At 43.6% G+C, this 26,061-nt stretch overlaps 1 protein-coding gene across 2 annotated transcripts in view; it reads left to right on the plus strand.

Moving 5' to 3' along the window:
* Positions 1–6,877: 6,877 nt before the first annotated feature.
* Positions 6,878–26,061, plus strand: part of LOC311512553 (death effector domain-containing protein) — a 52,816-nt gene continuing 33,632 nt past the window's right edge. The window contains exons 1-2 of one of the 2 annotated variants that reach the window (XM_084613823.1): positions 6,878–6,972; positions 21,554–21,952. In XM_084613823.1, the coding sequence (XP_084469949.1) occupies positions 21,628–21,952 (325 nt within the window). In that variant the 5' untranslated portion in view covers positions 6,878–6,972; positions 21,554–21,627. Of the gene's footprint in view, positions 8,755–21,553; positions 21,953–26,061 lie in introns of both variants that reach the window. The other variant, XM_084613825.1, reaches the window with a different exon arrangement.

Genomic DNA, 26,061 nt, shown 5'->3' on the forward strand with positions numbered 1-26,061 from the left:
GGCCTTCCCAGCATTTTGGCTGCTGAGTGAAACCTGCTTTAGCTGGAGCCTTCGAAGCTCTGCAAAAGCTGTTAAAGATTTTGTTCTCAATAAATTCATCGAGCTACGGCACTCGATACATTGCTCATGTCCTGCCCAATCTTGGCTTACCCACTGCCACTGTCACTACGAGACATTACAGAATTAAGCCATTTGTATCTATTGCCTGCAAGGTGTCTGCTGCTACCAACCCTCTTAACCAGATCTTCTAGTGGTACCGTTTGGTCATGTGTCTATGTATGGTCTAATTGCTGGGGTGGAAGTGACTGCCACCTACTATGGGCAGCTGATATTTTTTGCATAAGAAATGGGCGGAAACTGCTTTATCAGGAGGAATGAAATCACCTGCTTTTTGATTCCATATCCACATTTCTAATTTTCTATTTATGGCACAGACGAATCTCAGGCATTGTCCCATAGCTGCAAAATGGAAACTCCCATACACAGCACCCCCTAGTGCTGCACTGAAGGTCTGTCTCTGCTTAGCTGAGCTCACAGCAGAGGGAGAACAAGTGCAGCCCACGCTGGCATGGCTCTCTGGCCTTTAGACTGAATGTTTTACAGACAGGGAAACTGAGGCACAGAGCAGGGGAATGACTTGCTTAAGGTCACCCAGTAGGCCAGTAGCAGAGCTGGGAATAGAACCAGTCCAGTGCTCTGTTCACTAGGCCACACTGCCTCCTACACCCTGCTTATCTGCACAGACTCCCTAAGCTATTGGCCTGCAGGTCCCTTCTACTCTGGCTCCCCCACAACCATCCCTGGTGCCCTCCCATGACCAGGCTCCAATGCTTTCAGTTCCACCTATGACGCAGCTCCCCACTCTGGTTCCTACCACCTGGCATCCTTGGTCTCCACAGAGTCCTCAGCTCCTTCCCACTGCCCCTCCTCCCTGGCCCCTGACAGTGCCTCTGCTTCTTCCAGTTACTGTCACTGTGGATCCCGCCGTACATGTGCACATGCCTCATGCATGCAAAATCAGGTTCTTTCAAATTGCAGTGTCTGTCAGTGCTGTGCATGCCCCCTATGCTTTCCCCTGTTCCTGTGGAGGTGTGTCATACCCGGAATACAATCCAGACCAATGAATAGCTGTGTCAGCCTGGGGTGCCCTTTACACTGCTTTGCTGCTTAACCTGCAGGCGGGACTGCTCACAAACAGCCTCCAGCATGCAAGTCACTCCCAGCTATGTCTGGGTGCTCTTACCAGTCTTGGTTATACTGCAGAGTGACCCCAACTCACTCCCAGTCTTAGATTTTCCCCCAGAAATGTACGTCCTGTACTGCCCAGCCCTCTCCCAGACAATACAAGTTTATATAAAGTCAGTTATTGCTTTAATAGAAAAAATGCATATAACTTGCCACCCCAAATGGACTTTCCCAGACACTTCAATTTAAACACACTGGATTAGATCAAACAATAAAACAAACCGCTTAGCTACAAAGAGAGAGCTTTTAAGTGAGTACAAGCAATGAGGAATCAAAGTCAGAAATGGTTACGAAAAATAAAGATAAGAGGTTTACTAACATCTAACTTAACAAACTATCAGATTCAAGCAAAATTTCTCATCACATGGTTTCAGCAGTTTTACTGGCCAAACTATAGATCAGGACCCCTTTCCCAGAGTCCAGCGAATGCTTCTTTTGTCACTTCAGGTGCAGTGAATGCAATGGGCAGGAGTGGGGGTCCTGTGATGTGTTTGTTCCTCCTTTTTATAATTTCAGTCCCTCTCTTGAAAAACATTTCCAGCTAGGCACTAGGGGACAAAGAGTCTGTGTGGAAGGATCTTCCCTGCTGCTTTTTTCTCACCTGTTTGAGCTTTCTTTGATTCCCTTCCTGCTTGATGATTCTGCCTACTGCTTAAACGCAAATTAAACAGAGCACTCGTTCCTTTGTTTAGGATAGACCTGTTTGCCAACCTCATTTTGGGCAGCGTTGTGGGGTTTGGAACATGTGTTAACAACACCATACAGCGGTATTTTATAACTCTACATACAATCTTGCCATGCATTTCACCAGGACAATAATAATCAGCGGATTATGGGTTTTCAAATGATACCTCACAAGGCACACTTTGTACAAAAATTATCACAATAGTGTGTAGGATGTGAACACAAGTGTAACATTCTGTCATAATCCCCTTGGTCATTCCCCACTCCCTACCTCCCTCCCTTTCTGGTTCCCAACACCCATTCCCTTGGGGATCCCCATGAACCTGCTCTCTCTCCTCCTCCTCACTTTCATCTTTTCCTGGTCCTTCAACAATAACTACCCACAGCACCCAACTCCATTCCCCACCATTGTTCCGTCCCATTTTATTATTGTGTGTGGACTAGACCCCAAATGGGAATGCATCTCCACTTTCTCCTCCATGTGGCCTCTGATTCTTCCTAAGTGTTGAGTTGCTTTTCCTCATGGCAGCAGTTTGACAGGGTTTCTCTCCAGGTGGGATTCCCTCATGGGCATAAGAATAGCCATACTGGGTCAGACCAAAGGTCCATCTAGCCCAGTATCCTGTCTTCTGACAGGTTTCAGAGTAACAGCCGTGTTAGTCTGTATTCGCAAAAAGAAAAGGAGTACTTGTGGCACCTTAGAGACTAACCAATTTATTTGAGCATGAGCTTTCGTGAGCTACAGCTCACTTCATCGGATGCATACCGTGGAAACTGCAGCAGACTTTATATATACACAGAGAATATGAAACAATATCTCCTCCCACCCCACTCTCCTGCTGGTAATAGCTTATCTAAAGTGATCATCAAGTTGGAAATGGCCATTTATGATGATGATCACTTTAGATAAGCTATTACCAGCAGGAGAGTGGGGTGGGAGGAGGTATTGTTTCATGGTCTCTGTGTATATAATGTCTTCTGCAGTTTCCACAGTATGCATCCGATGAAGTGAGCTGTAGCTCACGAAAGCTCATGCTCAGATAAATTGGTTAGTCTCTAAGGTGCCACAAGTACTCCTTTTCTTTTTGTCTTCTGACAGTGGCCAATGCCAGGTGCCCCAGAGGGAATGAACAGAACTGGTAATCATCAAGTGATCCAATGAGGACTAAGTTCCAGTTTACTTTTTCTACAGTATGTGCACTGATGGCACTTCTCTCTCATGTGGACTCCCCAGCCCCACCTCTGCCTCGGTCCCTGCTCCAGATTTAAAGAAACAGTATGTGTCCATCTCTCTCTCGACCCGCGAAGGCCCAGATGCAGAGTTTAATGTGTGACAAAGACCCAAAATGAGGGACACAGAAGCTGTTCTTGCAGAAAACATAATATGATTTGAAAAGCTCCCAAATTTCATGAACATCAAGCGCCTTGTGCCCTTCCAGAACTGGATTGAGTCCAGCTACACTCAATCCTCGAAAACCAAGAACTGGTGTAAATAACATTCAGTGTTAAAGGTGAGAGAACAATGGCTCTGTGCGGAACAGAGGTAACTGGGTGACAAAAACGAAGTGGGCTTAAGAGGTCTGTCCCTATCTTCAAATCTTCCCTCCCGCATTGCTTGGTCTCAGCAATGATCTCAGAGTGCAGAGATGTCTATTGGATAACAGCTCACGCCTCTAGAGGGCAGGGCACGGCTACTATTGCTATTGCACAGATGGGGAACCAAGGCACAGAGAGGCAAAGTGACTGGCTGAGGCCTTGTGTGGCAGAGCAGGGAGTTGTTACTTGTGTTCAGTATTGTTTCTCATTCAGATTTATCAGGACTGGGTCTCCTGAGGGAGTTTAAGGAAGAGGAAGGATGGTCCAGTGCTTAGAACACTAACCTAGGACTTGGGTAAGACAATTCCCTGCAATGTCAGACTCCCTGTGTGACCTTGTATAACCCACACACCTTCTGGGTGTAGTGTTCTGTCCCATCTAGTGGCACCAAGACCACTTAGAGAGAGAGATAAAATGAGTCTGCTCTACAGCCTTAGCTAACAGCCAGCTGAGTTTTAGCTCTTGCGGTAAAGGCTCATGCACTAAGCTCCAGAAGCCCCAGGTTCAATCCAGCCCACCGAGGACCGGGGTCTGTCAGCGTTACACTTGCACAAGTCACTTAGCTTCTCTGTGCCTCAGTTTCCCATCGGTAACATGGGGAGAAAAGCATGGCCCTGCCCCACAGGAGTGTTGTGAGGATAAACACATTAAAGCAGGGGTAGTCAATTATTTTTTTGTCAAGGTCCAAATTTCTTGGTCAAAGCTATATTCAAGGTCCAGCCTTCAGAGAAAATAATAATTAAAAAAAACCCCCAATTCTAATGATAGAAAGTAAATGAAAAGATTTTAAGGTCTGTTCAAAAGCATCTGGAGGTCTGGATTTGGCCCGCAGTCCAGCTACTGACTACCCCTGCATTACAGGTTATGAGGTGCTCAGATAGAATGGCAAGGGCGGGGTGTCATATTGGTAGACAGCTTTGGGCTGCATTTTAGTAGTTAAAGAAGACCTGATTTGGTGTTTCTCAACCTCATGCCATATAAAGGAGAGGCACATAGGGCAAAACTCTACCTGTAAGAGTTGGCATATTTGTTTTGAGCTGTCACTCCACCTATATGTAGCTGAGCTGGAGTTAGTGCTGGATTGACATCGGGGATAACATGTTTCAGAGTAACAGCCGTGTTAGTCTGTATTCGCAAAAAGAAAAGGAGGACTTGTGGCACCTTAGAGACTAACCAATTTATTTGTTAGTCTCTAAGGTGCCACAAGTACTCCTTTTCTTTTTGGGGATAACATGGAGTCTTTTGGTCATCGAATCAAACTGTTCTGATCTTTCCACCACCCTTTGTGGGTAGTGGGGACTGGAAGAAATACGTCTGAAGTCATTCTGTAGCCTCAACACTTGGAGTTCGGAGCTAGTAAGCCATGGTCAATAGCTACTTCTTCCAGAATGCCAGAATGAGACTTTTAATTTTTTTCTGACCTGCTGAGTTACAGGGCTAGTGAAAAGCAGAATTTCTACAGCTGATTATTAATATATTACAGGAGCATCTGGAGAGTCCAAGCAAATCAGGGCCCCATTGTGTTAGGTGCTGTACAATCGTATGGTGAGAGGCAACCTCAGACTCAAGGAGCTGACTAGCTAAATAGACAAGACAGATAAAGAGTGGAGGGTGAAACAGAGTCACAGAGCAGGGAAGTTATTTGCCTAAATACCAGTGGTTTCCAGAGAGGCATGTCTCTTTTTCAGACATACACTGCCATTTATACAATACAATGCACACAAACAGCTCCTAAGCACCTTTCTTTGTAGCTGCCTCATCTCTATAAACCAGAGTAACTTTTTTCCCAGCATGCTTTTCTGGGGGCTAGCCCTTTAAATTTGACAGAGCCAAATACCAGCAGCCCTAAAATGGTGATTTGCCACTGCACTGGGTTGCTGGCTGCTGCTTCTTCTTCCTTTCCAATTGGTACGTATTAACCCTGGTTTTCCTCTGCTTTTTCCCTTCTTATTTCTGAGGAGCTGATACATTCTCACAGTAGATTAATGACAATTCAGACCTTAAGGCCCTGATCCTGCTAGAACTGACTAGTACAGACCCGGCTGCAGTCACATATGAAGCTGGGTCTCTGTTATAAACAAGGAATATTTGACCATAATATTAAAATATTTAAAATTTTTAAAAGAAATGCATATGGATCTACATAATAATTCTTGGTTTCAGAGTAACAGCCATGTTAATCTGTATTCGCAAAAAGGAGTACTTGTGGCACCTTAGAGACTAACCAATTTATTTGAGCATGAGCTTTCGTGAGCTACAGCTCACTTCATCGGATGCATTAGTTCTTCTCTAGCACTTCTCAACTGTAGATCTCAAAGTGCTGTCAAAAGAAAATTAATGTAAATACTATTTATCATCTACCTAGGGCCTGATCCTCCAAAGACTTAACTGTAGATCATAGAATCCTAGAAATGTAGGGTTGGAAGGGTCCTCAAGTCCACCTCCCTGTGCTGAGGCAGGACCTAGTAAACCTAGGACCTTCCCTGACAGGGGTTTGTTCAACCTGTAAGGGCTGGTTTAGGCTTAGCTTGTTCGGGAGGACTGCTCGCCGTACCTAATGTCAATAATGGCTAGTGCTTATATAGTTTAACTTAGTTAAACTCATGTCTTTGCAGGATTCGAGAATTAGATTGTGAGCTCTTTAAGGCAAGGATCATCTTGTCTGTATGGCTGTGACCATGATCTTAGCGCATTGGGACCTTGCTCCCTGCTCGGGATGCCAGACACTCTCAGAACAGAAATAAATAATAACAATGATCCCCATATTACAGATGGGGAAACTGAGGTGCACGGGCAGTGACATGCCCAAGGTCAGTGGCTGAGCCAGGAACAGAATCCAGGTCTCCTCATTCCCAGCTCACCCATCAGCCCTCTTTCTAAACAGCAGTTCATAACAATATTCCTGACGGTAAGGCAGGCAATAGCAAGAGAGGCAATGGCCCGGTGTTCACTGGTGTTGGGCACTACGCCTGTTTTGTTTAGATCCTAATAAACACAAGGGAACGCTGACCAGCGGCGTTCCGCGAGCCGCCTCAGGAGCCGACCCTACTTTCCCACGTGCCCATTTGCCCTTAACAAAGATGGTAGCACTCTCCCATTCTCTTCAGTAGTGTGAAGTCAGATCCCGGATGTGCCGGCCCGTCTGCCCTCTACCAACATGGCGGCCGCCTCCCCATTCCCATGGTTTTGAAACCACCCACGAATACCCCGGATGGAGCCGCCAGCCTCCCTCCACAAAGATGGCGGCCGTGCCCCCATTCCTTCCTGTGGCGGTGAAGGAAGGCGGCGGGACCCCGGATGTACGCAGCCCCTCCTCCTCCCCCGCCCACTCGGGAGGAGGTGCCGGTTACCCGGATGTTGCTCCTGCTCTAGCGGCAGCGGCCGCCTCCCTCGGACGGGGAGAGAAGCTGACGGATCCAATATGGCCGCCCTGATCCTGAGGAGAGAGTGAGAGGCCTAGGGAGCCCGGGGCAGCCCCCCAGTCCGACAGCAGCAGCCCCTGGGGGCGGGGAAAGGAGGAGCGGGGGGAACCAGCCCCTGCAAAGGTCCAAGCTCCCCCCAGCTCCTGCCACCCCCCCGGGCCCTGGGTGTCCTGTTCTCTGGGGGGAGGGGCAGCCTCTAGCTGATCCTGGGGGGAGGGGAGCACTTGCCATAGCCCCCCTCTGCCAGCTCCCACTGAGCCCCACCTCCTGGGGTACGGGGGGGATGGGGAAGAGAGGGTAGAGAGCAGGCAGCTAGGAGGGTCCCTGGGTTGATCGTTGCTGGGGAGGAGCGAGCCATTCATTTCTAGCTTCCCATCAGCCCTCTTTCCCTGGGATCTTTATTTTTGTTGGGGGGAGGGAAAGGGGCAATAGAGCTGGAGAGAGACGCATGACAGGCAGGTGGAGAGTCTCAGGGTGGCTTTTTCGGGGGGAGGGGGAAAAATAAGCCAGTTAAAAACATCCACATTTTCCAGCTTCTCATAAACCCAGTTTTCCTGATTTATTTTTTATCTGAGGAGGCAGGATTAAATGTGTATATTGACGTGTGGGAGAGGAGGGGATCGTCTCTGTGGGGGAGAGTTGCAGAAATTAAAACAAGACACTTTAAAAACCTTTTCTCAGCTTCACATTAAACCAAATTTCCCTGGCCTAGGAAGGGAGAGAAAAGGGGGTCAGGGACAGGAAAGTAGGACTAGAACTGCATATTGAAATGTGGGAACTGCTAGGTAGTTATAGCAAATATTAGATAATAAAAAGGGAGGAAAGAAGCAATCACAGGTAAAAAGCAAGCTGTGTGATGACATTAAGCATCTTCAGATAACCCTATTTTGGTGGGTTAGTTATATTTTGGGAGCTTATTTTTAATTTCTGGGGGAGTCAGAGTTTTAATTTTTTTTAATATTTAAAAAGAATGTAGGAAGATACAGCTGTAAAAAGTGGGGAAGAGCCTTAAAGTTGAACAGCTGCTTGGCAAGCCAGTTTTCTGAAAATTTAACCCCCAATTTCTAAATCTCCTGCTTTTGGAGAGGGGTCTGTTCTTTGGGGTAAAGTAGTATTATGGGAAGAGTGTGTGTGGGGGAAGACAAGCACTAAAAGTAACAATCACAATTAAAAATAAAAAGGAAAGTACAGGTTGAATTTTCAAGTATTTCGGAGATTCTAATGACTTTTTCTTGGTTATTGTGGTAGAGTCTCTACTTAAATTTCCCAGAAATTCAGTTAGTTCTAATAAAACTAGAACAAAATAACTTGGGAGCAGAGGAAAGTAGACAAACCCTCCTTTTAAAAAAGAGATCATCTCTGTTTTTGCAAGAGTGGCAAAGGAACTACTAGTAATAAGGAAACAGAGACGCGTCAAAGCTTTAGAAAAATGTTTTTAAAAGAAATGACCTAGAGGGTGCAGGATAGATTTTGGATCTTCCCCTCCTCCCCTTCCTTTTCTCAGTGGGGTGAGATAGATGGGGAGATTTTGGCATCAGAGTTATTAGGAAAATTCTTTAGGCAAGTGTACCTGCTTTAATACCACACTCTGATGCTCTAACTGTAGAAGTTAGGCTTCCCTGACACGAGAGCCATACTGTAAAATCATTCACAAAGAGCTTAAGCTGTTCTGCTGGGTTTTTTGTTTATTTAAAAAGTAAAATAAAAGGGAGGAATAGAAGACTCCTTAAAAATTCTTGTTCAGCCCCATGTTCGAATCAGTGCAGTAGAGCGGATATAAACAAGACAAGAAGAGCTTCAAATTAAGGTTGGTCTCTATTTTGTCTGTATTTATATATCATTTTATAATACACTAGTGATTCATCCGCTTCAGTTTATCTTCATAGGAGGTTCTATTACTCCATAAGTGGAGATATTGTGCCTTGTGCTGGCTTCTGTTGTGTGAACTGACTTAGCCTCCAACTGCCCAGCTGATGTGTAAAAGTTTCTCACACTGTGTAAGCCTTAAACCATTGATTCATTTAAAACTGAACATGTGATTTGAGGGAGGGGTGAGAGTGTGGTTTTCAGTCCAAGACATGATACTAATTGCTAGGACTGAGTCCAGTTGCTCTTGGTTTAGCTTCTTGCCAGCCTTCTAGAATCATAGAATAAAGGAGAATGCTAGAAATTCCATGACTTGAAACATTTAAAACTAGACTGGATAGTGCCCTAAATGAGCATTTCCTAAAGTGTGGTGTTACACCTCCCTAGGGTTGTCTGAAGCTGTGTGCACATATGTGTGAAGAAGACATATACCTTAAGGTGGGTAGGCCTTTAACAACACATGGCACAGTTCTGTGATTAGTTTCATTTTCTTGATGGTGGGATTCAGCTTCCAAAAGTTTGAGAAACGCTGCTCTTAGACAAATACATAGCAGAAAATTCTGTCCTGGAGATGAATGGGAAGGGAGGGTGGATGAGAAGTGGCTTAATATATCAGACATCTCTGACCTCTTTGCTTATATAAACAGGTTTTTGGATAAGGTTGGCTAGACTTGAGAAGTTTTCACAGTGTGGTCCAGGTGATAGAGTACTGGGCTGGGAGTCTGGAGATGTGGGTCCAATTCCTGGCTCTGACACTGATCTGCTGTGTGACTGTGAGCGAGCTGCTTCACCTTTCTGTGCCTTAGGTTCCTGATCTGTAAAATGACAGGTTTCAGAGTAACAGCCGTGTTAGTCTGTATTCGCAAAAAGAAAAGGAGTACTTGTGGCACCTTAGAGACTAACCAATTTATTTGAGCATAAGCTTTCGTGAGCTACAGCTCACTTCATCGGATGCATACTGTGGAAAATACAGAAGAAGTTCTGTAAAATGGAGATGATACTGACCTCCTTTGAGTTTGCTGGATTGGGACGATGCTGTATTAGAGCTCAGTAGTATATAAATAGCCAAAGCGCTGTTCAGAATACTTATTTTTCAGAAGAAACTCTGGATTCTTAGTTGAACTTTCATGTAGCCTTAAACTTGGGGTCCAAACTTGGGCTCCTGATTTGAGCCTAACATTTGGCTAGATCCAGCTTTGAAGCCCACTCATTTAAACTAGCGTGCTTGGTTAGTTCTGCTGTCTGTGGCTCCTTAGGTCCTGCCTACGCTATAACTTTTAACTGAGTTTGTAACTAGTCCTCTGGCTGTAAACATAGCTTGTGTCTATGCCCAACATGGTTATATTACAGTTGTTAACTCTGGTAGCTGTTACGCCCTTGCCAGCAGCCTGGGCTACTGCGTGGCTGTTTTTCTCTAACTGTTCTGACAAACTTAATTTGCTTTGTAGATGGATTCTCTCACTGTGCCTGTGCATCTCAGTTGGCTGGTCTTATCCTCCCAGTTTTCTGCGTGGTAGGAAGTATCTGAGTGCATTTCTGTATGTCTTACTCCTCTGAGTGTGTGTCCTACTGGCACTCCATCCATTGCTAAGGCATTATAGGAGAGCACTTGGATACTGTGCTGGTTAGTGGTATAAATACCTGAAAAGAAAACGGCCTAGTTTTCCCATGATACACTGATCCCATGCTGCCAACCATGTTTGTAGTGTGGATGTGCAAACAGGATGGATATGTGGTTGTGCTGTGGGGAAAAAAAGCCTGTTGCATGGCCACAACCATTTTTGTTGTAACCTGGTTAGATAAGGGTGTCATGACCAGGAAGTGAGCTGTAGCTCACGAAAGCTTATGCTCTAATAAATTGGTTAGTCTCTAAGGTGCCACAAGTACTCCTTTTCTTTTTGCGAATACAGACTAACACGGCTGTTACTCTGAAACATGACCAGGATACAAAACCATGGCTGTCGTTATAGTGTAGACAGTATTTTAAGTTATTTGGCGTTGGAGTCCGCCATGGAATGGGCGTGTCATATTGAAAGCCATCTCTGGACTGAAGAAGAAACTTTTGAAAGGACTACTTTAAAACAGTGGGTCACCCCAACAGGGTTACAATCACTTTGTCTAACAGTGTAAACCATGTTTTAAAAACTTTGGCTACACTAGTTCCTTCTCTAAGAGCCCTTCTCTAACCCCTGTCTATGCTACAGATTGAACCACGTTGATTATAACAGGTTACTGGTAAACAGTTCCCAGCTGTACTAGAAAACTTGTAACAGTATTTGGAAGGTGAATAGCACAGGTGCAACAGGCTTTTTAATAACTAGCCACTGAGCAGGACTAGCTGATGTCGAATGCCCATGTCCTGCCTGCAATACAGTTTAGAACCCCAGTAATTCAATTTCAGCTGTTAGCTGTGTAACACACATTGGGCTCAATCTAGTTCAATGCAACCATTCAGTGGCATTTCTGCCAATGTACAGAAATCTCCATACTGTATCAGATCAATGGTTCCTGCAGTCCAGGATCCTGTCTCTGGCAGTGACAAATACCAGTTGATATTTAAACTTTAAATTTAAACTGTGATATTTAAAAATAATCCTATCTAATGTGCCTGAACTTTATTGAATTGTTTGCTTGTCCATACATACCATGCTTCACAGTTACATTTGTTTGCATTCTGGCAAAAATCAGGCAGTTCTCCTATCTTCCCTTCCCAGATGCCATAGGTAGAGGATTGTGGGTGTCTTTCAGGTGATGTAGTCCACATTGGGGTATCCGGTGCTTAGAAGCCGGAGAATTAAGAAGACTTGCTAACCTTGTTATACACGCATTTAAGTATTCTTAGTCTACGCGGCAGAAGAACCATCCAAGAACCTGATTGCAGCAGGCCTGATGATCACGTTGTTCGTCTCATGTGCAGGGTTGAAACATTATGCCACATGCACAGTTGGGAGCCATGTGTTAAATATGTTTAAGCTTGGCATGATTCAATTTAAATAATTAATTGTTGGTAAATGTCAATTTCACCTGACACACAGAACAGGTAGCAAGCATGGCCTCCACAACATCTAGGGCCTGTAGAGATCCGGTGTCCCTGGCCCAGGGCTATGCAGGGAGTCCTGTGCAGTCCCCTGTCGTGGCTGTGGCTCTACCCGCCCACCTGCTTGCTCACTCGTGGCTGGGAGTATGGGGCCTATTCAGCAGTGGGATGGTCTCTCCAGTGGCTGGGAGCTTGTCCTTCTCTTCATGAGTCTGGCCTGGGGTCACTGCTCTACAGCCTTTCCTGTGCCCGGGTGTCTCAGGCCCTGCTGTTAGCACTAAGAGCTCCCTACAGCCCCGCTGTCCATGCTGCACTAATCCAACCCCCCCTTAATTTCCTGCAACTGCAAAAATTAAAATGATTAAAAATGAAAAAATTCTTACAAATAAAAATAATTATTGTGAAGCCTTACAAATAAAAAACAATATTGTCAAAATTACAAAAATAATCAAATTTTGTCAAGCCTAAATATGTTGTATATAGGCACTCAAAGGCTCTAGTGTGATTTTTAAAAATAAGCTATGCTATTTTTTGTCCTACTTTTTGATATAGAAGGCCTTAAGTTAGCACCTCCTCCATCCCACCCCCCAAAAAAAGTTTTGCTTTAGAAAGATCGGGAATGCTAACTGTACAGTGTCTTTATTTGTACTGGGTCTCAGTGATGCTGGATGGGAATGGGCCAGAGACACACAAATTGGGTCACTGGTCAACAGCTCACAAACCCAGACAAATAAGGAGTGTCATTCACATACCATAAATTAGCTTTCAGGCGGAGCACTAGAAAGACATGCTGATTCATAATATGGAACCAAGAGACGGAGGATTCTTGATGCTGGAGCTTATGGAACTTAGATACAGACAAAAAATACTGTATTGGTCCTTTTGAGTAAAGAATTAGGGAGTTTATGGTGGTTGTGATGGTTTGGGAAATTGAAGAAAAAGAGAATCCTCGAGGAAAGAGACATTTTTAGTATTATAAGAATAAATAATTGCTTCTGTCCTTCCAGAATTTTGCACTTATATAGTTAATTGCATTTAAAAGGGAAAGGCATCTGTTTTTAAAAAGACCTTGTCAACTTAATCAAATTTTCAAACCAGGGGTTTGCCTTTTTTCATGTACTCTGGTTTCAAGTAATGTGTAAGGGCAAAACAGTTTTGCAAAAACTTAAGTATGAGAGTATGTGGATTAGGGTTTACGGTCCTGATCCTGCAAAGACTTTTCCACATGCTTAACCTCATGCACTGGGTGTAGTTTCACTGAAGATTAGTGGAACTGTTCGCGATGTGTAAAGTTAAACATGTGCATAAGTCTGATGGATTGAGACCTAAGATTGCCATTACTGATAGGGGTAGGGATTGGGGGGGAGGGGGTTTGGGGAGGGTGTATATAGCGGTACTTTGTCTAGTGTCAGTTGAAGTATTTCCCCTGTATAGTGGGCTTCCTCTGGTTTTGTGAGTCTTTCACTGTACAACAGATGGAGAAAGCAACGTGTTTTAAAACAAAAAAACTAATAAAGTGTGATTGTAAAACTAAAAGAATAGGCAGGGCTGACTCAGGACTGGTGGAGAAGCTGAAACTATCTGAACCTTGATTAGATTTCAAAGTTGATGGTGGCCCTTTTAAAAATATTCCTTGTGTGTTACTAGTAAATTCCTGAATTATGAAAACAAGACTTAAAAAATACAATTTACTCTGCAAGAGGTAGAGCATTAAGGTTGACTTTAGAACATTAACCTTCCATTTTCTGAGTTTTATGCAAAATCTCAACCTAAGGTTTGCACTTGTATAGCTTTTAATATATTGCGTGCGTGCAGTTTTCATGTATAAAGGGTACCATAGATCTGTTGTCCCATGGAATAATTTTTTGGCCATTGTCTTAATTTAAAAAGTGAGTATTTTGAGAAAACATCCCAGGAATCTGTGTGTAGTAATAATCTAGTCTCCTAATATTATTTGAGTTGATCTATTGTAGAACATATGTGACTTAAGTAGGGTTGTGGGGTTTTTTTGGTTTTTTTTTGTTTTTTTTGGCTGTTCAAGTTACTTATTGTACCTATGTCTTTCTGAGTAGTGTGGAAGGAGAAAAAAAACAATAACAACAACAAACTCCTTCATTTGAATAGGGGTGTGTGTGTGGGGGGGGGAATAAATGTTTATGTACTGGCTATTAAACTCAGTAATAGCTAGCCAGGCTGTGATGCTAGAATGATCAGATACTTTATACCATGTGTGCTGGTGCAGTGGTGTTTTTGTAGCCATGCCATAACGGGCTTGTCTTACTCGGTTACAATGAATACAGTTGAGTTGTACCTGTACATCCTCTTTCTACAGAATATAGCCATGTGGCTCAGATAGATGCTTGCAAGTACATGCACCTGTGTGTGTTTTTGTCAGTGCATTCTGGGAGAACCTGGGCAGTTGTCTAGTGCCTCAGAGGGACAGAGTGCCCAGAGGATATGTGCGCGTATAGTGTCAGCAGCCTGTGGACAATGTGCTCCTCGAGCATGAAGAACTGGGAGGAAGGGGGAACTGCCAAATCAGTCGTACATGCTCACTGCCAGTGGTCTTGCGTATGCTGCAAAATAAGTGCTATGAAGTGTTTACAGGAAAACAACTCAACATGCCAACAGCATATTAAAGGGATACCATCAACTTAAAATCACACTTCTGCATGCAATTTTTACCCATTTTTGTTACAAATAATAAAACATCTAAGATCACTGAGTAAAAGAGAAGAACTCTTCTCTGTTTTTGCCGTTTTGCTTCATGTATTTTACAGCAGTTTTTATAGTTCACTTTCTCTCTCCTGCTGTTGTGTGAAAGACCCACACAAACAGGGAAATGTGTTTTAAAAAAAATCTCTAAAATTGGCTGGAAGAGTTGGGACAGGTGTAAGACACGTAACTACTACTTTGTAATTAAACTTTTGAAACTGGCTGCCTCTCCAGTTGACTGGGTCCCTTTAATCATGTGGGGTGTGGACACAAACAATTGGAGCAGATCTTCACCTGCTTTGTTTTGGCAGGAAGCTATTCCAGTTTGAGGAGCTGGACTCACTTCCTCTCCTCCTCCCCCCCCCTCCAAAAAAAAAAAAAATCATGCCACTTGCTTGTTGCAAACTGGGATTAAGAACTGTCCTGTACAGAGGGTTTTAGTCTTCAGTGAGAGATTCTGTTTCCCATCCATACACCCACACCTTCAATCACAGAGCAGCTGTAAAAGATCAAAGGATTCTAGTCCTTTATATACATGCTACTGTACAACAAAACAGGTTGCGTTCTCCTGGGTGGGTGACTTCGAAATTGGAGGAGAGCAGAGTTGGAGGGGAAGTGGAGTGTCTTCTATCCTGTACACAATGGAAACCCCTGATTAAAGTAGCCTGAATACAACAGACTTAAATGTCGTTCTGGAGTATTGCAGCAATGAGAAGCTGCCTGCTGGGACTTCAAGAGACTGGAGTTTTTGTGCTGAATTTTCATTTCTGTCCAGAGTGTACAGCATAGAATTTCCTTATGCTTATTAATTTTTTTAAACTTTGCACTTAATTTTCCAGGTGTTTGGTACTTATGTATATATAAAATATACATACATGCCTTCGAATTCTAGAGTAAGGGGTTGTGTTAATTTAGTTTATACCTCAAGTAGATTTTATAAATCCTAATGTCCCTAGAAATGACTCATGAGAACAAAAATACTTATTTAAACAAATTGTATGTATGCATATGTATATTTGGCATTCAAACCTTGCCCTGCAGTCTTGGATTCCCAGATTCAGCATCAGGCCTAGAGCATGGGAACCAGGAAGTGAAACTTGAGTAGAAACAGAGTGAAACTGAAGAAGTGCCCATAATAAACAAACGGCATAAATGGGGAAAAGCGAGCTAGACTTTTAGAGTTGGTTTTTTAAAATATGTTTCTAAAACATGGAAGGTAAGTTATTTTCTTGATAGTGCCCCTTAAACTGACCTGAGTGTGCGGAGGCTGAGAGTGCAAATTATGTACAACAGGTGCTTCAGGATAGAAATTTGGTTGTATGGGCTGTCCCCATATCTAAAATGATTAGTGTTGCCACTCTAGTCTTTTGTGGTGTTGCTGCTCTTGGTGGAGTGTGGGAAGGAGGAGGAAAATGTTACTGTGTAAGCTGCTAGGTACAGTCTAGCTAATGAATTCGGCTGAATGATACTTGGCACTACTTTGGTGTCATCTCTATAGAGATCTCAAAGCATCGCACAAACACTAAGACTTATGATTGAGGAAGGCAAGCGTCATTCTCCCCTTTTTGTAGCTGGAGGAAACTGAGTCACAGATTATGAGCCTACACCCAGTGAAGTCAGTGGAGCAAGTCCATCAGCTTCAGTTGGGTTGGGATCAGATCCTCAGTGACACACACAAGGTCATTAAGCGAGTGTGTGTGGATCCCTGCTGCTTGCTATCTGCAAGCTAGGCACTTCTGCCTTCTGCACTAGCTGCAGGCAGCAGAGAGGGAACTACTATAGTTAATCCACTTGGTCATGAAGAGAAGTAGTCACACAACAAGCAAAGGGTTGGCTTGCCCAAATGCAGCAGAAAGAAAACTTTATACTACATCCAGCATGTGGAAGGGGTATGTACGTTAATGACGTGGTTCTTAAACTGCTGTAGTTAAAGCAGTATGACCTTCCTCAGTGGATGTGGTTGTATTGATACAAAGGTGCTTATTCCAGTATAGCAATCCCTGTGTGAAAAGGGGAATAAGCAGTACTGGTGTAAAGTACCTTTATATTGATATAACTGTGTCCACACTTGGGGGTGCAGTGCTATAACTATTTTGGTTAAAAATAATCAGACCCCTGACCAAAATGGTTATACAAATATAAAACCTGTGTAGTCCAGGCCTAAAAGCTGGAATATATTGTTGGCCTCTACATATAACATTGATTGCTCATTTTGAAATATGTTTTTGGCCACTTTTGTTACAGGAATTAAAAAAAAATCACTATCCATTGCAGTCTTAATATTTCACACTGTTATAGCATCTTCTACCCAAGGATCTCAAAGCACTTTGCCTTAACCAGTAAAACTTCATGGTGTCCTGTGAGTTGTGGAAGAAGTATTTAGAGATTGGTTTGCTTACTGCTGAAATGCACTCCTTTCTGGGGTGGAACGTGAGTGCACCTTAGCATCCTGTATCAACAGCACACAGCACGTCAGAGCAGAAAGTGAATGAGGTTAGCCCTTACAGCTCTTATATCTTCAAAGTGGTGCACAAACATTCATTAAGCCTCACAACAGCCTGTGAAGTAGGTCAGTATTGTCACCCTCAGTCGTGAGTCATTGATGGAGCCAGAAATAGAACTTAAAAGATTCCTGTCTCTCCATTCATGCTTACTCCATCAGGCCATGTTCCCTCTCAGAATAACGCACCTTGGCAGTGCCCACCCTCATTTTGTTGAAGTCCCCGCATTCTGTGAGTTGGTAGAGGGGTGCCCTCTTTCTATATCCCCTTTTTGTACCATGCCGTGACCAACTTCTCGTTCTGTCCGTTTTCTTTCCCTCCTTTTTTTCTAGTTGTCTCCATTGCCTCCCTTCTCTAAAAGGCTATGTGCTACTCAGGGTGATCGTCCACTGACTCTCTGGGTTTGGACCTTGTTTTCTTGCACCCGAGTCAAGTGCCACAGGGCTAGAGATTGGGGGATGGAAGGGAAACTTGATCAGGTCAGCTGCTGCCTGCAGCCCTGTGTGTGAGCTGCTTCAATGGCCAGCTGCAGTGGGGGAAAAGACTGGTGGTTTTCTAGGAGCCACCACCTACAGTCAGGGGAGCAGGTTGCAGTGGATGGAGGAGATGATCCAGGGTTCTGCAGTTTTCTCGGCCTCCACTGCTCTTTCCCTTTCCCAATCTCCAAACTGGTTTGATATCCCTGGGCCTGCTCTCCCAGGCAAGAAAATGTTGCTGTGTCTGTGGGTTGAAACCATAAGGCCAAGTTAGGGAGACTCCGTAGTTAATGTCCTGACTCTTGTGAAAGGACTGCTCAGGACCTTGGTTTGACATGTCACAGGAAAGAACAGGAGGAAATCTTGGACACAGACTGTAAAGGGCCTGCATTCTTTGAAGGAAACAAAAGCGGTTTGATTAAATGAAGCTGCTGGATCTCCCCAAGCTGGCAAATTGAACATCTCTTGATGTTTCACTACTTTTGGTTCTCTTTTAAAATGCTGGCTCTCTTCAGCCCACCACTCATTTGAGAGGGGTCTCTTTCCCGTGGCTTTTTTACTGCTTGCTTTTACATTCTGTTACAACCTCAGACACACATCTCTTGACTTAGGCTGTGTCTTCCCTGCAGAGCTAATTCAGGCTCTTATTTGGCTGTTTCCCCTAACTCCCCTCTTGCCCACAATCACATCCCTCTCATCTGTGCTTGGTGCTTTCACAGCTTGGGCTGGCTGGAAGTGTAGGTTAGAATTGTGTGCTGCTTTCAACTGGGCTGATAATCTGCCCGCTTTGCAGTGAGGATGCAAGCTAAACCACTTGAGTGTTTCAATGCTCCTCCAATGCTTTTCCACAGTTTCCCTCTGTGCACCCAGAAGGACAGACAAGTTCACTGGGAAAGAATCACAGAGTGGCTCAGCTTATTGCAGCACAAAGAACCATAGGATATGCCCCTTAAAGTTCTAGTGACACACTTGAGTGTGTTCAGTACCAGTGAGGGTGCAGTGATTTGAGCAGGTTTTTCTTTGGTTGCTCACACCCATGCTAGGCCTGGGTGCTGATCACTGGAGTTAATAGTGCAGTGAGGACATCCCTGTAGACGTTTCTGATGGTAGGGATGTCATTGACCTTGATGGAAGACCCTACAGTTGAAGTGTAGACATGAGTTAACTTACACTAACTTTATTTGAAAAGAGTGCGGGTGGGTGGGTGGGTGTGCACACGTGCACTTTTAATTGGAGCGTGAGGATTCCATAGCAGCCCTGGAAGAGATTAATTCCCAGACAGCATGAAAAGTGAGAGGAGCTCCTCTGTGGTACAGGTTTTTGACAGTTAAAGGATATAATGCTATCAGTCCCCAACTGTTAGGCAACTGTGCTTCAGCATGGTCATTTTCTTGCTGAGAGACAGGAGCAGGAGGTGGAATTAGGAGGTCTCTTTTCTAAGATTTTAATTGGCAACATATATACACTCCCTTGGTTGAGACTTTGAAACAACCTTTTCTCCATTGTTTGATCTTTACTTTTAACAGTTGCTACATCTAAGTCCAGTGTGTACCTTGTAAAAGTACAGCTCCTTCAGGAGAAGCTGCATCTCAAAAGAGATAAGCAGGGCTTCTGATTTTAGATTTTAACCAATAAAACATCCCTCCCCCAGTATTTATTCAATAAACACCAGAAATGGTTACTCAATTCATACTGACCTCACCTCTTTCCTAGTGCAGTTTGTTTATAAATGTGATGTTCCTGCTCCTTGGCTCATATCTAAGGGCTTGTCTACACAGAGCAGTAATGCGGGCTATGGGGATTGATTTCTAAAGTGCATAAAGATGTTCCACATGAATTGGTCTGTATGGACCCTACAGGTTCACGCTCGTAACATAGTGCTGTTTGAAACAGGACTACCTGTATATACAAAGAGATCCCTGAAACCTGCTGATTTTTGGACGGCTACATGGAACTCAAAAATTAGTTAAAAAAATATATATATTCCCCCCCCCCCAACCAAATTAAATTAATAAACTCCAAAAACCAGAAGCCTTCAATACAAGCCTTTTTAATGTCTTTAAAATGTTCCCTTGTCAGTTTCTTACGGCATTATTTGTTCCCGCAGTGTGCTTTGTGCTCTGCAGTGCCTGCTTCCAATCTAGTGCAGTCTGTTAAAACAATTCAGACACATGCAGTTTTTTTTCCCATGTAGCTTAGCAACTATGGAGGACAACCTTCTCTGAAAGGGGTAGGCAAAAATAAATCATATAGATGCCTCCCATCAGAGCCCCGGTGCAGCAGGGGGCAGAGATCGCACTGTGTGTGACCCAAAATAGGGCATGCAAAGCATTCTCTGCCTATCCTAAGCAGCCTACCTTGCCTACAAATATCCATGCTGATGATATGCAAACTTCATATTAGGTGTAAAAGCTATGTAAAAGTAATCGTAAGTTTATTTTTTTAAAGGACAAGTTCTGAAATTCACAGCTATCGCTGTCTTGGCCTGTGAGAACTTTTCAACTCAAAATTGTCCTAAAACTTAAATTTTGCTTTAAAAAAAAAAACAACAACAACCTGTTGCTTCTCTTCTCCTCCTCTCCCGCTCCCCCCCAAACCTTCCCTTGTAGTGAGAACCTGGAAGTCAAGCTGATTCTAAACAAAACCATAACTGGCTAAATGGGGCATATGTCAAGATGAGAGAAATGCAAAAAATAACACTGCAGAAAGAAGGACCAGGAAACTGGGTTTTTAAAAGATTATCTGTTTTAATAATTTAAGGTGGAGTTTTAATATCGACAGGGAACCTATTTAAAATATGATTAAATTCAGTCCCATTAATGTACTTAAATATTGAAAGGGCCTGTCTTTACAAGGTCTCAACGCTGAACAACCTACCATGGGCAACTTTCCTTAGCTATGTTAGTGTCCAGGTATCCTCTCCTTTGATCACTTTCAGAGCATGTGTAGGTGGATAGGGTTTATGTTCTCAAAGCTCTGAGAATTCCCTCTTCTCTCCCCACCTGCCCCCAGATTGGGGACTTGATAGAACTCCCTTGTTGGAACAGGTCAATGCTACTTTTAATCAGTTATGGGTATGAGAACATTAAGATGCAGACACCTACCAAATCAGCTGCTCTACACTGACAGCCCCTGTCACCATGGGAGTAATGTCTGGGCATCAGACTTAGGTGTCTGGCATGGCAGGGTTTTCCCAGCCTTTTGGGGCAGTTTTATAGCAGGTGAGTGTGCATAACTGAATGGTAGACAGGTGACATAGACTAGTCTAGAGATTCACTGAAGCAAGAAGAAAAGGAGTACTTGTGGCACCTTAGAGTCTAACCAATTTATTTGAGCATAAGTTTTCGTGAGCTACAGCTCACTTCATTGGATGCATCCATGTGAAACTTAATGTTTAAAATACTTTGAGATGCTTAGATGAAAAATGATATAACACTTTATATTGGTCTATAGATATGTTCATGCTGGCCATTCAGCCATGGGAGTAGCGTCAGTACCTGGCTAGATACTTCATGGAAAGCTTCTCTCCCCCCCTCCTTCGTAAAAAGCCGAAGTATGTTTTTTGCATTATGTCTTGAAGGCCAGTAGACTGGTCTCTAGTGAACAGCAAGATGGAGTGATTTCCAGCATCTTTATAGGAGGAGGAGTTGGTAGAGGAGATCAGATATAGGGCTGGTGATCAGGACTCCTTGTTTCTATTTCCAGCTCTGACACAGACTTGTTGTTTGGCCCTTGAACACACTCTGAGCCTAAGTAACCCCACTTTCCAGATGGGGGAAATATAATCCTGCCTGATCACCGTAGGGACTTAGGTGAAAAGCACTATATATAGAGAGGTGGGAAGTATTAGCATGAATATTATGACTCTGCATAAGGAGGATCTGAGCACAGACTGCTCCGGATGCAGGAATTCAGACAACGATTTTCATTTAAGTATCTTCTGAAGAGTAATTAGGGAACAAACCCAGCAAAATTCTTGATTAAAGCCTGTGGGACCTCTTTATCTTCCAGGGTTGCAGTGCTGCGAACAGCCCCCCAATCCTTTGGAATTGGGTGGCACGTGGCAGGATCAGCCGTCGTGCAGGATGGACACCTTGAAACGGAGTCGAGCACAAGCCTGGCCAGAGGAGACTGGGGACAGGGAGCATGGACTCTATAGTTTGCACCGCATGTTTGACATTGTGGGCACTCACCTGACCCACCGGGACGTACGTGTGTTGTCCTTTCTTTTTGTGGATGTGATTGATGACTACGAGAGGGGGATGATCCGCAGCGGCCGGGACTTCCTGCTGGCACTAGAAAGGCAGGGCCGCTGTGATGAGACCAACTTCCGCCAGGTGCTGCAGCTGCTGAGGATTATCACGCGCCATGACCTATTGCCCTATGTCACGCTGAAGAGGAGAAGGGCCGGTAAGTCATCTGATCTGTGTCCTAGGCTGCTCTTAATGCTCTATTGAGAACTTTAGAACTCTGTTGGCAGTTTAAGTCAAGCTGCTGCTGCTTTGTGTTGCTGAGAAGTGAGATAAGCCTGTCTGCGGCTGTCCAGTGACCATGTGGGCAATGGTCTGTGCTGCTGTGAGGGTCAACCTAGTTGAGTTCTGAGGGCTGTTAAGATAACTTGTCCCATCAGAAGCGGGGTAGACCATACAGTAGAATCTCAGAGTTACTAACACCAGAGTTATGACCAGTCAACCACACACCTTTCATTTGGAACCGCAAGTATGCAATCAGGCAGCAGCAGAGACCCCCCCCCCCCAAAAAAAAAAAAAAAAAGCAAATACAGTACAGTATTTTGTTAAACATAAGGTACTAAAAAAATAAAGGGAAAGTTTAAAAAAAAATTTGACAAGATAGAACTTTCTGTGTTTGTTTCATTTAAATTAAGATGTTTAAAAGCAGCATTTTTCTTCTGTATAGTAAAGTTTCAAAACTATATCAAGTCAATGTTCAGTTGTCAACTTTTGAAAGCACTACCATAATGTTTTGTTATGAATATACCGGAGTTACAAACAATGTTCATTCCCGAGGTGCTCATAACTCTGAGGTTCTACTATATTATGAAGATGAGCAGCAGCAGAGAAGTGTCCTGAAAGGAATCCCTACGGGTCCCCCTGAGCCTAGAAGCATAATGGGGATGGTGGAGGGGATTAGTGTACTGGTGTGAGATGCTCAGACAAGGAATGTGGGGGAGCTGAGATGGAGATGCCTGCCTCTTTCCTCCGTTTCTTTGCTTACCAATAGCAATACCATGCAGGATTTCAGTGACTGGTCCTGCCACCCTGAGAAGGTACAAATTCACACACTTGAGAAGCAAAGAAATCCTGAAGTATGGTAGAGTCTAGTTATAGTTCCCACATGCAGCAGGGTTTTCCATTTTCTCTAATAGCTGAGAGCTGTAGTGTGGTCTCCTGTTGCTAATGCTTTGTTACTCCTACAAAACAAACCATTAAATATCTGTTAGTACTTGGATAGAGATAGGGCTGCATATTTGCCATGTAGTCATGAATAATCTTTTTTAAAACAAAGCAAAATGAAGCTACCATATTCATTTATTTACAGAAGTTTTGCGGAAAATATTCCTTTTTAGACTGAAGTCTCTCACTTGGTGCTGTCCCAGCTGTGAGAGTCTTTTGGAAAAAATGGAATAAGTTCAGTTGGTTTTGATGCTTGTATGTGTAAGGTGAGGATAGGAATGGCAAGCATATGCTTGGGAGCTTTCTTGATACAAATTGTTTTCACTTCTCTTGCACTCAATTCAGAATTGGGTGTTACAAACTCCAGGGCACTGTGTACCTGCTGTCTTTGATGATGACTTGATATTCACTACACTGTGGGAGGGAAACATTTTGAAATGTTAATAATGTCCTGGTTATACCCTCCCCTTGCTAAGCCCCTGGGGATGTGCACATTGTAAGTAAATCAGGGTGAACTTTGAAATAGACGAGGGTGCAGGGGTTAACTCTCTGGGAGTGAGGCTTCAAAAACACATTTGTCGTCTTCCAGTGTCAAAGATAGTGTGTGTGTGTGTGTGTGGGGGGGGGGCTAGAACAGTTTCTCAATCCCTCCTTTTTTCCTTCATCCCACAAAATATCTGTTCAGAAGGGGTTAATGACCCTTCTGCTTTCTCCCCTGCCCTGTCCCATAACTGCTTTCATACATTGTGTGCTCTGCACACTCAGCATTCTGCAAAGCACTGGTCTGAGAGATGTATTTGAATGTGGGATGTAGTGAACATTTCAGTAACCACCCAGGTACAGTGATTCTCCCTTCCAGATCTGAGCAAATTAACCTGTAGGGTCTCAGCCACACCACAACTCTGTACCAGCTTCTGAACCTTCCTGGATCAATGCCATGCATCTACTGGCTGTGTACTGCCTTAGAGCATGCCAGGATTCCAATGCTTGGCCTAAGAAACTTTGACCCAAATTAAACAGAACCTGAGAGATCCACCTGCCAGAAGTCAGATAGAAACTTTCACTTATAACAAGGAAAGATTGTCATCAATTTTTTGCAGAATTTAAACTTTCATTTTTCATAAAAACCAAAACACAACTAGCCCTTATAGTTGCAAATGTAAATCAAGCTAATTCTGGCTGAGTCAGCTGCTTCTGGCCTTCCTAAACCACCATGAAATTGACATGTCTGATCAGTTTTCAGAGTGAAAATGAAAACTGACCTTAGACTTGTCAATTTCAGGCTGCCAAGTTTCTGGTCAGTTTGCAGAGTGAAATTGACAAATATTTGATCAGTTTTCACTGTTGTTGTTCATAGGATTATGGACAGCAGTGGCATTTCATGCTACTGCTTAGGAAAGCTGTGAGCAGCTATATAGGCAGGCATAGAAATGATACACAGGTGGAGGGAAAAGGGGACCAAAAACAGGCTGGGGGAGGTGTCAAGTTAGTAACTACAGCCCCAAACTTCCTCCTGAGCTGGCTGTTCCCAGGCTTTCTCCTAGCAGGACATATCATGCTCTCCATCTCATTTGCCTTAGAGACTGTAAACTTTGATACTCTTGATTTGGAGCTAAGGAGACCCACCTGGTCTACTAGGGTGAATCAGAATAGCTATTCATTCCCATGAAAACTCCTAGAATGTGACACCTAGGTTCTCCATAGCTGTTGAATAGCTCTTGCTGCTGTCTATATTAGTCTCTTAATTTAATCTGGTTACTTTTAGCTGTGTCACCTTGTAGCACCCTGAAGAATCCTCCTCCTTTAGTGTTTAGGCAAGGGTTAACATTAAAAATTGATGGCATTCCTGTTATCATATTATGGTGGTGTCTTGCCTATATGGTGACTATAGGTAAATGTTGACAATTTAAAGGTATCCACTGTAAATCAGTGTATATTACCTTTCTCTGAGAAGGACACCCATTTGCTCTCTGTTCATTGACTTGTCTTCACAGCATTGGTAGCTCAAGTTATAACTTAAGTGTTGCCTCTCACCCAACTCCTGCCCACACCCACAAATGTTTTGCTTGAGTTAAGTGGTCCTTTAAGCTCACGCTAGGTGTCCTGTTGTGGATGAGAGTTGGAGCTGGAGTGCTGCTGAATCTAGAGCTGGGGGATGCAGGGACTTGAGTTACAGCTCCTCAGCTGCTAATCCAATCATTCTGTGTAGTGAAAAGAACAGGAGTACTTGTGGCACCTTAGAGACTAACAAATTTGTTAGTCTCTAAGGTGCCACAAGTACTCCTGTTCTTTTTGTGGATACAAACTAACACGGCTGCTACTCTGAAATCTGTGTAGTGAGTGTTTCACAGTGTGGCTGCCCTCACTTGAGCTAAGCTAGTTTGAAAGGTGTGACTGGAGGGTATTAGTAATTCAAGCTAACAGTTGCAGTGAAGACAAACCCTAATAGAGATTGGGAGGAACATATATGCCAACTCTTGATTTTTCTCGACAATAAAGTGTTGGAAGTAGTCGTCAGTGTAATAGACAGTTTCATTTCCTCAATAACGTATGGTAAACCTGGAAGTGAATCAAAGAGCTGTCTAAACAGATGAGCAAACTGTCAACACTATTTTTTTAAATTGGTATTTTGCCATATAGTGTCCAACAACATAATTGTTATACAGATGAAAGTAGATTTGCATTTACCTGGAAAATGAATAGAAGAGCTAAGTTTACTGCACCTTTGGGAGGAAGGGATGACATTTGAGTTCTCCTCCTGTTGGCCACAGACATTGACATTGGGCAGGTCACTTAATCTGTGCCTCAGTTCTCCATCTGGAAAGTGGGGATAAGGTTTTTTGTCCTGGTCGTGGTGTTGTGGTGATAAACTCCTTTGTGTTTGTGAGGTGCTCAGAGATTGCTGTGCTGAGGGACAGAACCATAGAAAGCCTCTAAAGAAAGTAAGATAATTCAGCTTTTTATCAATAGTGTGTTTTAAGGCTTCCTTCATTATGGTGTCTGGGATCTACCTTTCCTTTAAGTCAGGAGGAGCTTCAATAGGAGGGCAAGCATCTTTCCTCCACCTTGGGGGTGGCCTTCAAATGTTAAGACCTATTAGCCAGA

Source organism: Lepidochelys olivacea, assembly GCF_965140295.1.
Source record: "Lepidochelys olivacea isolate rLepOli2 genome assembly, chromosome: 24".
Lineage (NCBI taxonomy): Eukaryota > Metazoa > Chordata > Testudines > Cheloniidae > Lepidochelys > Lepidochelys olivacea.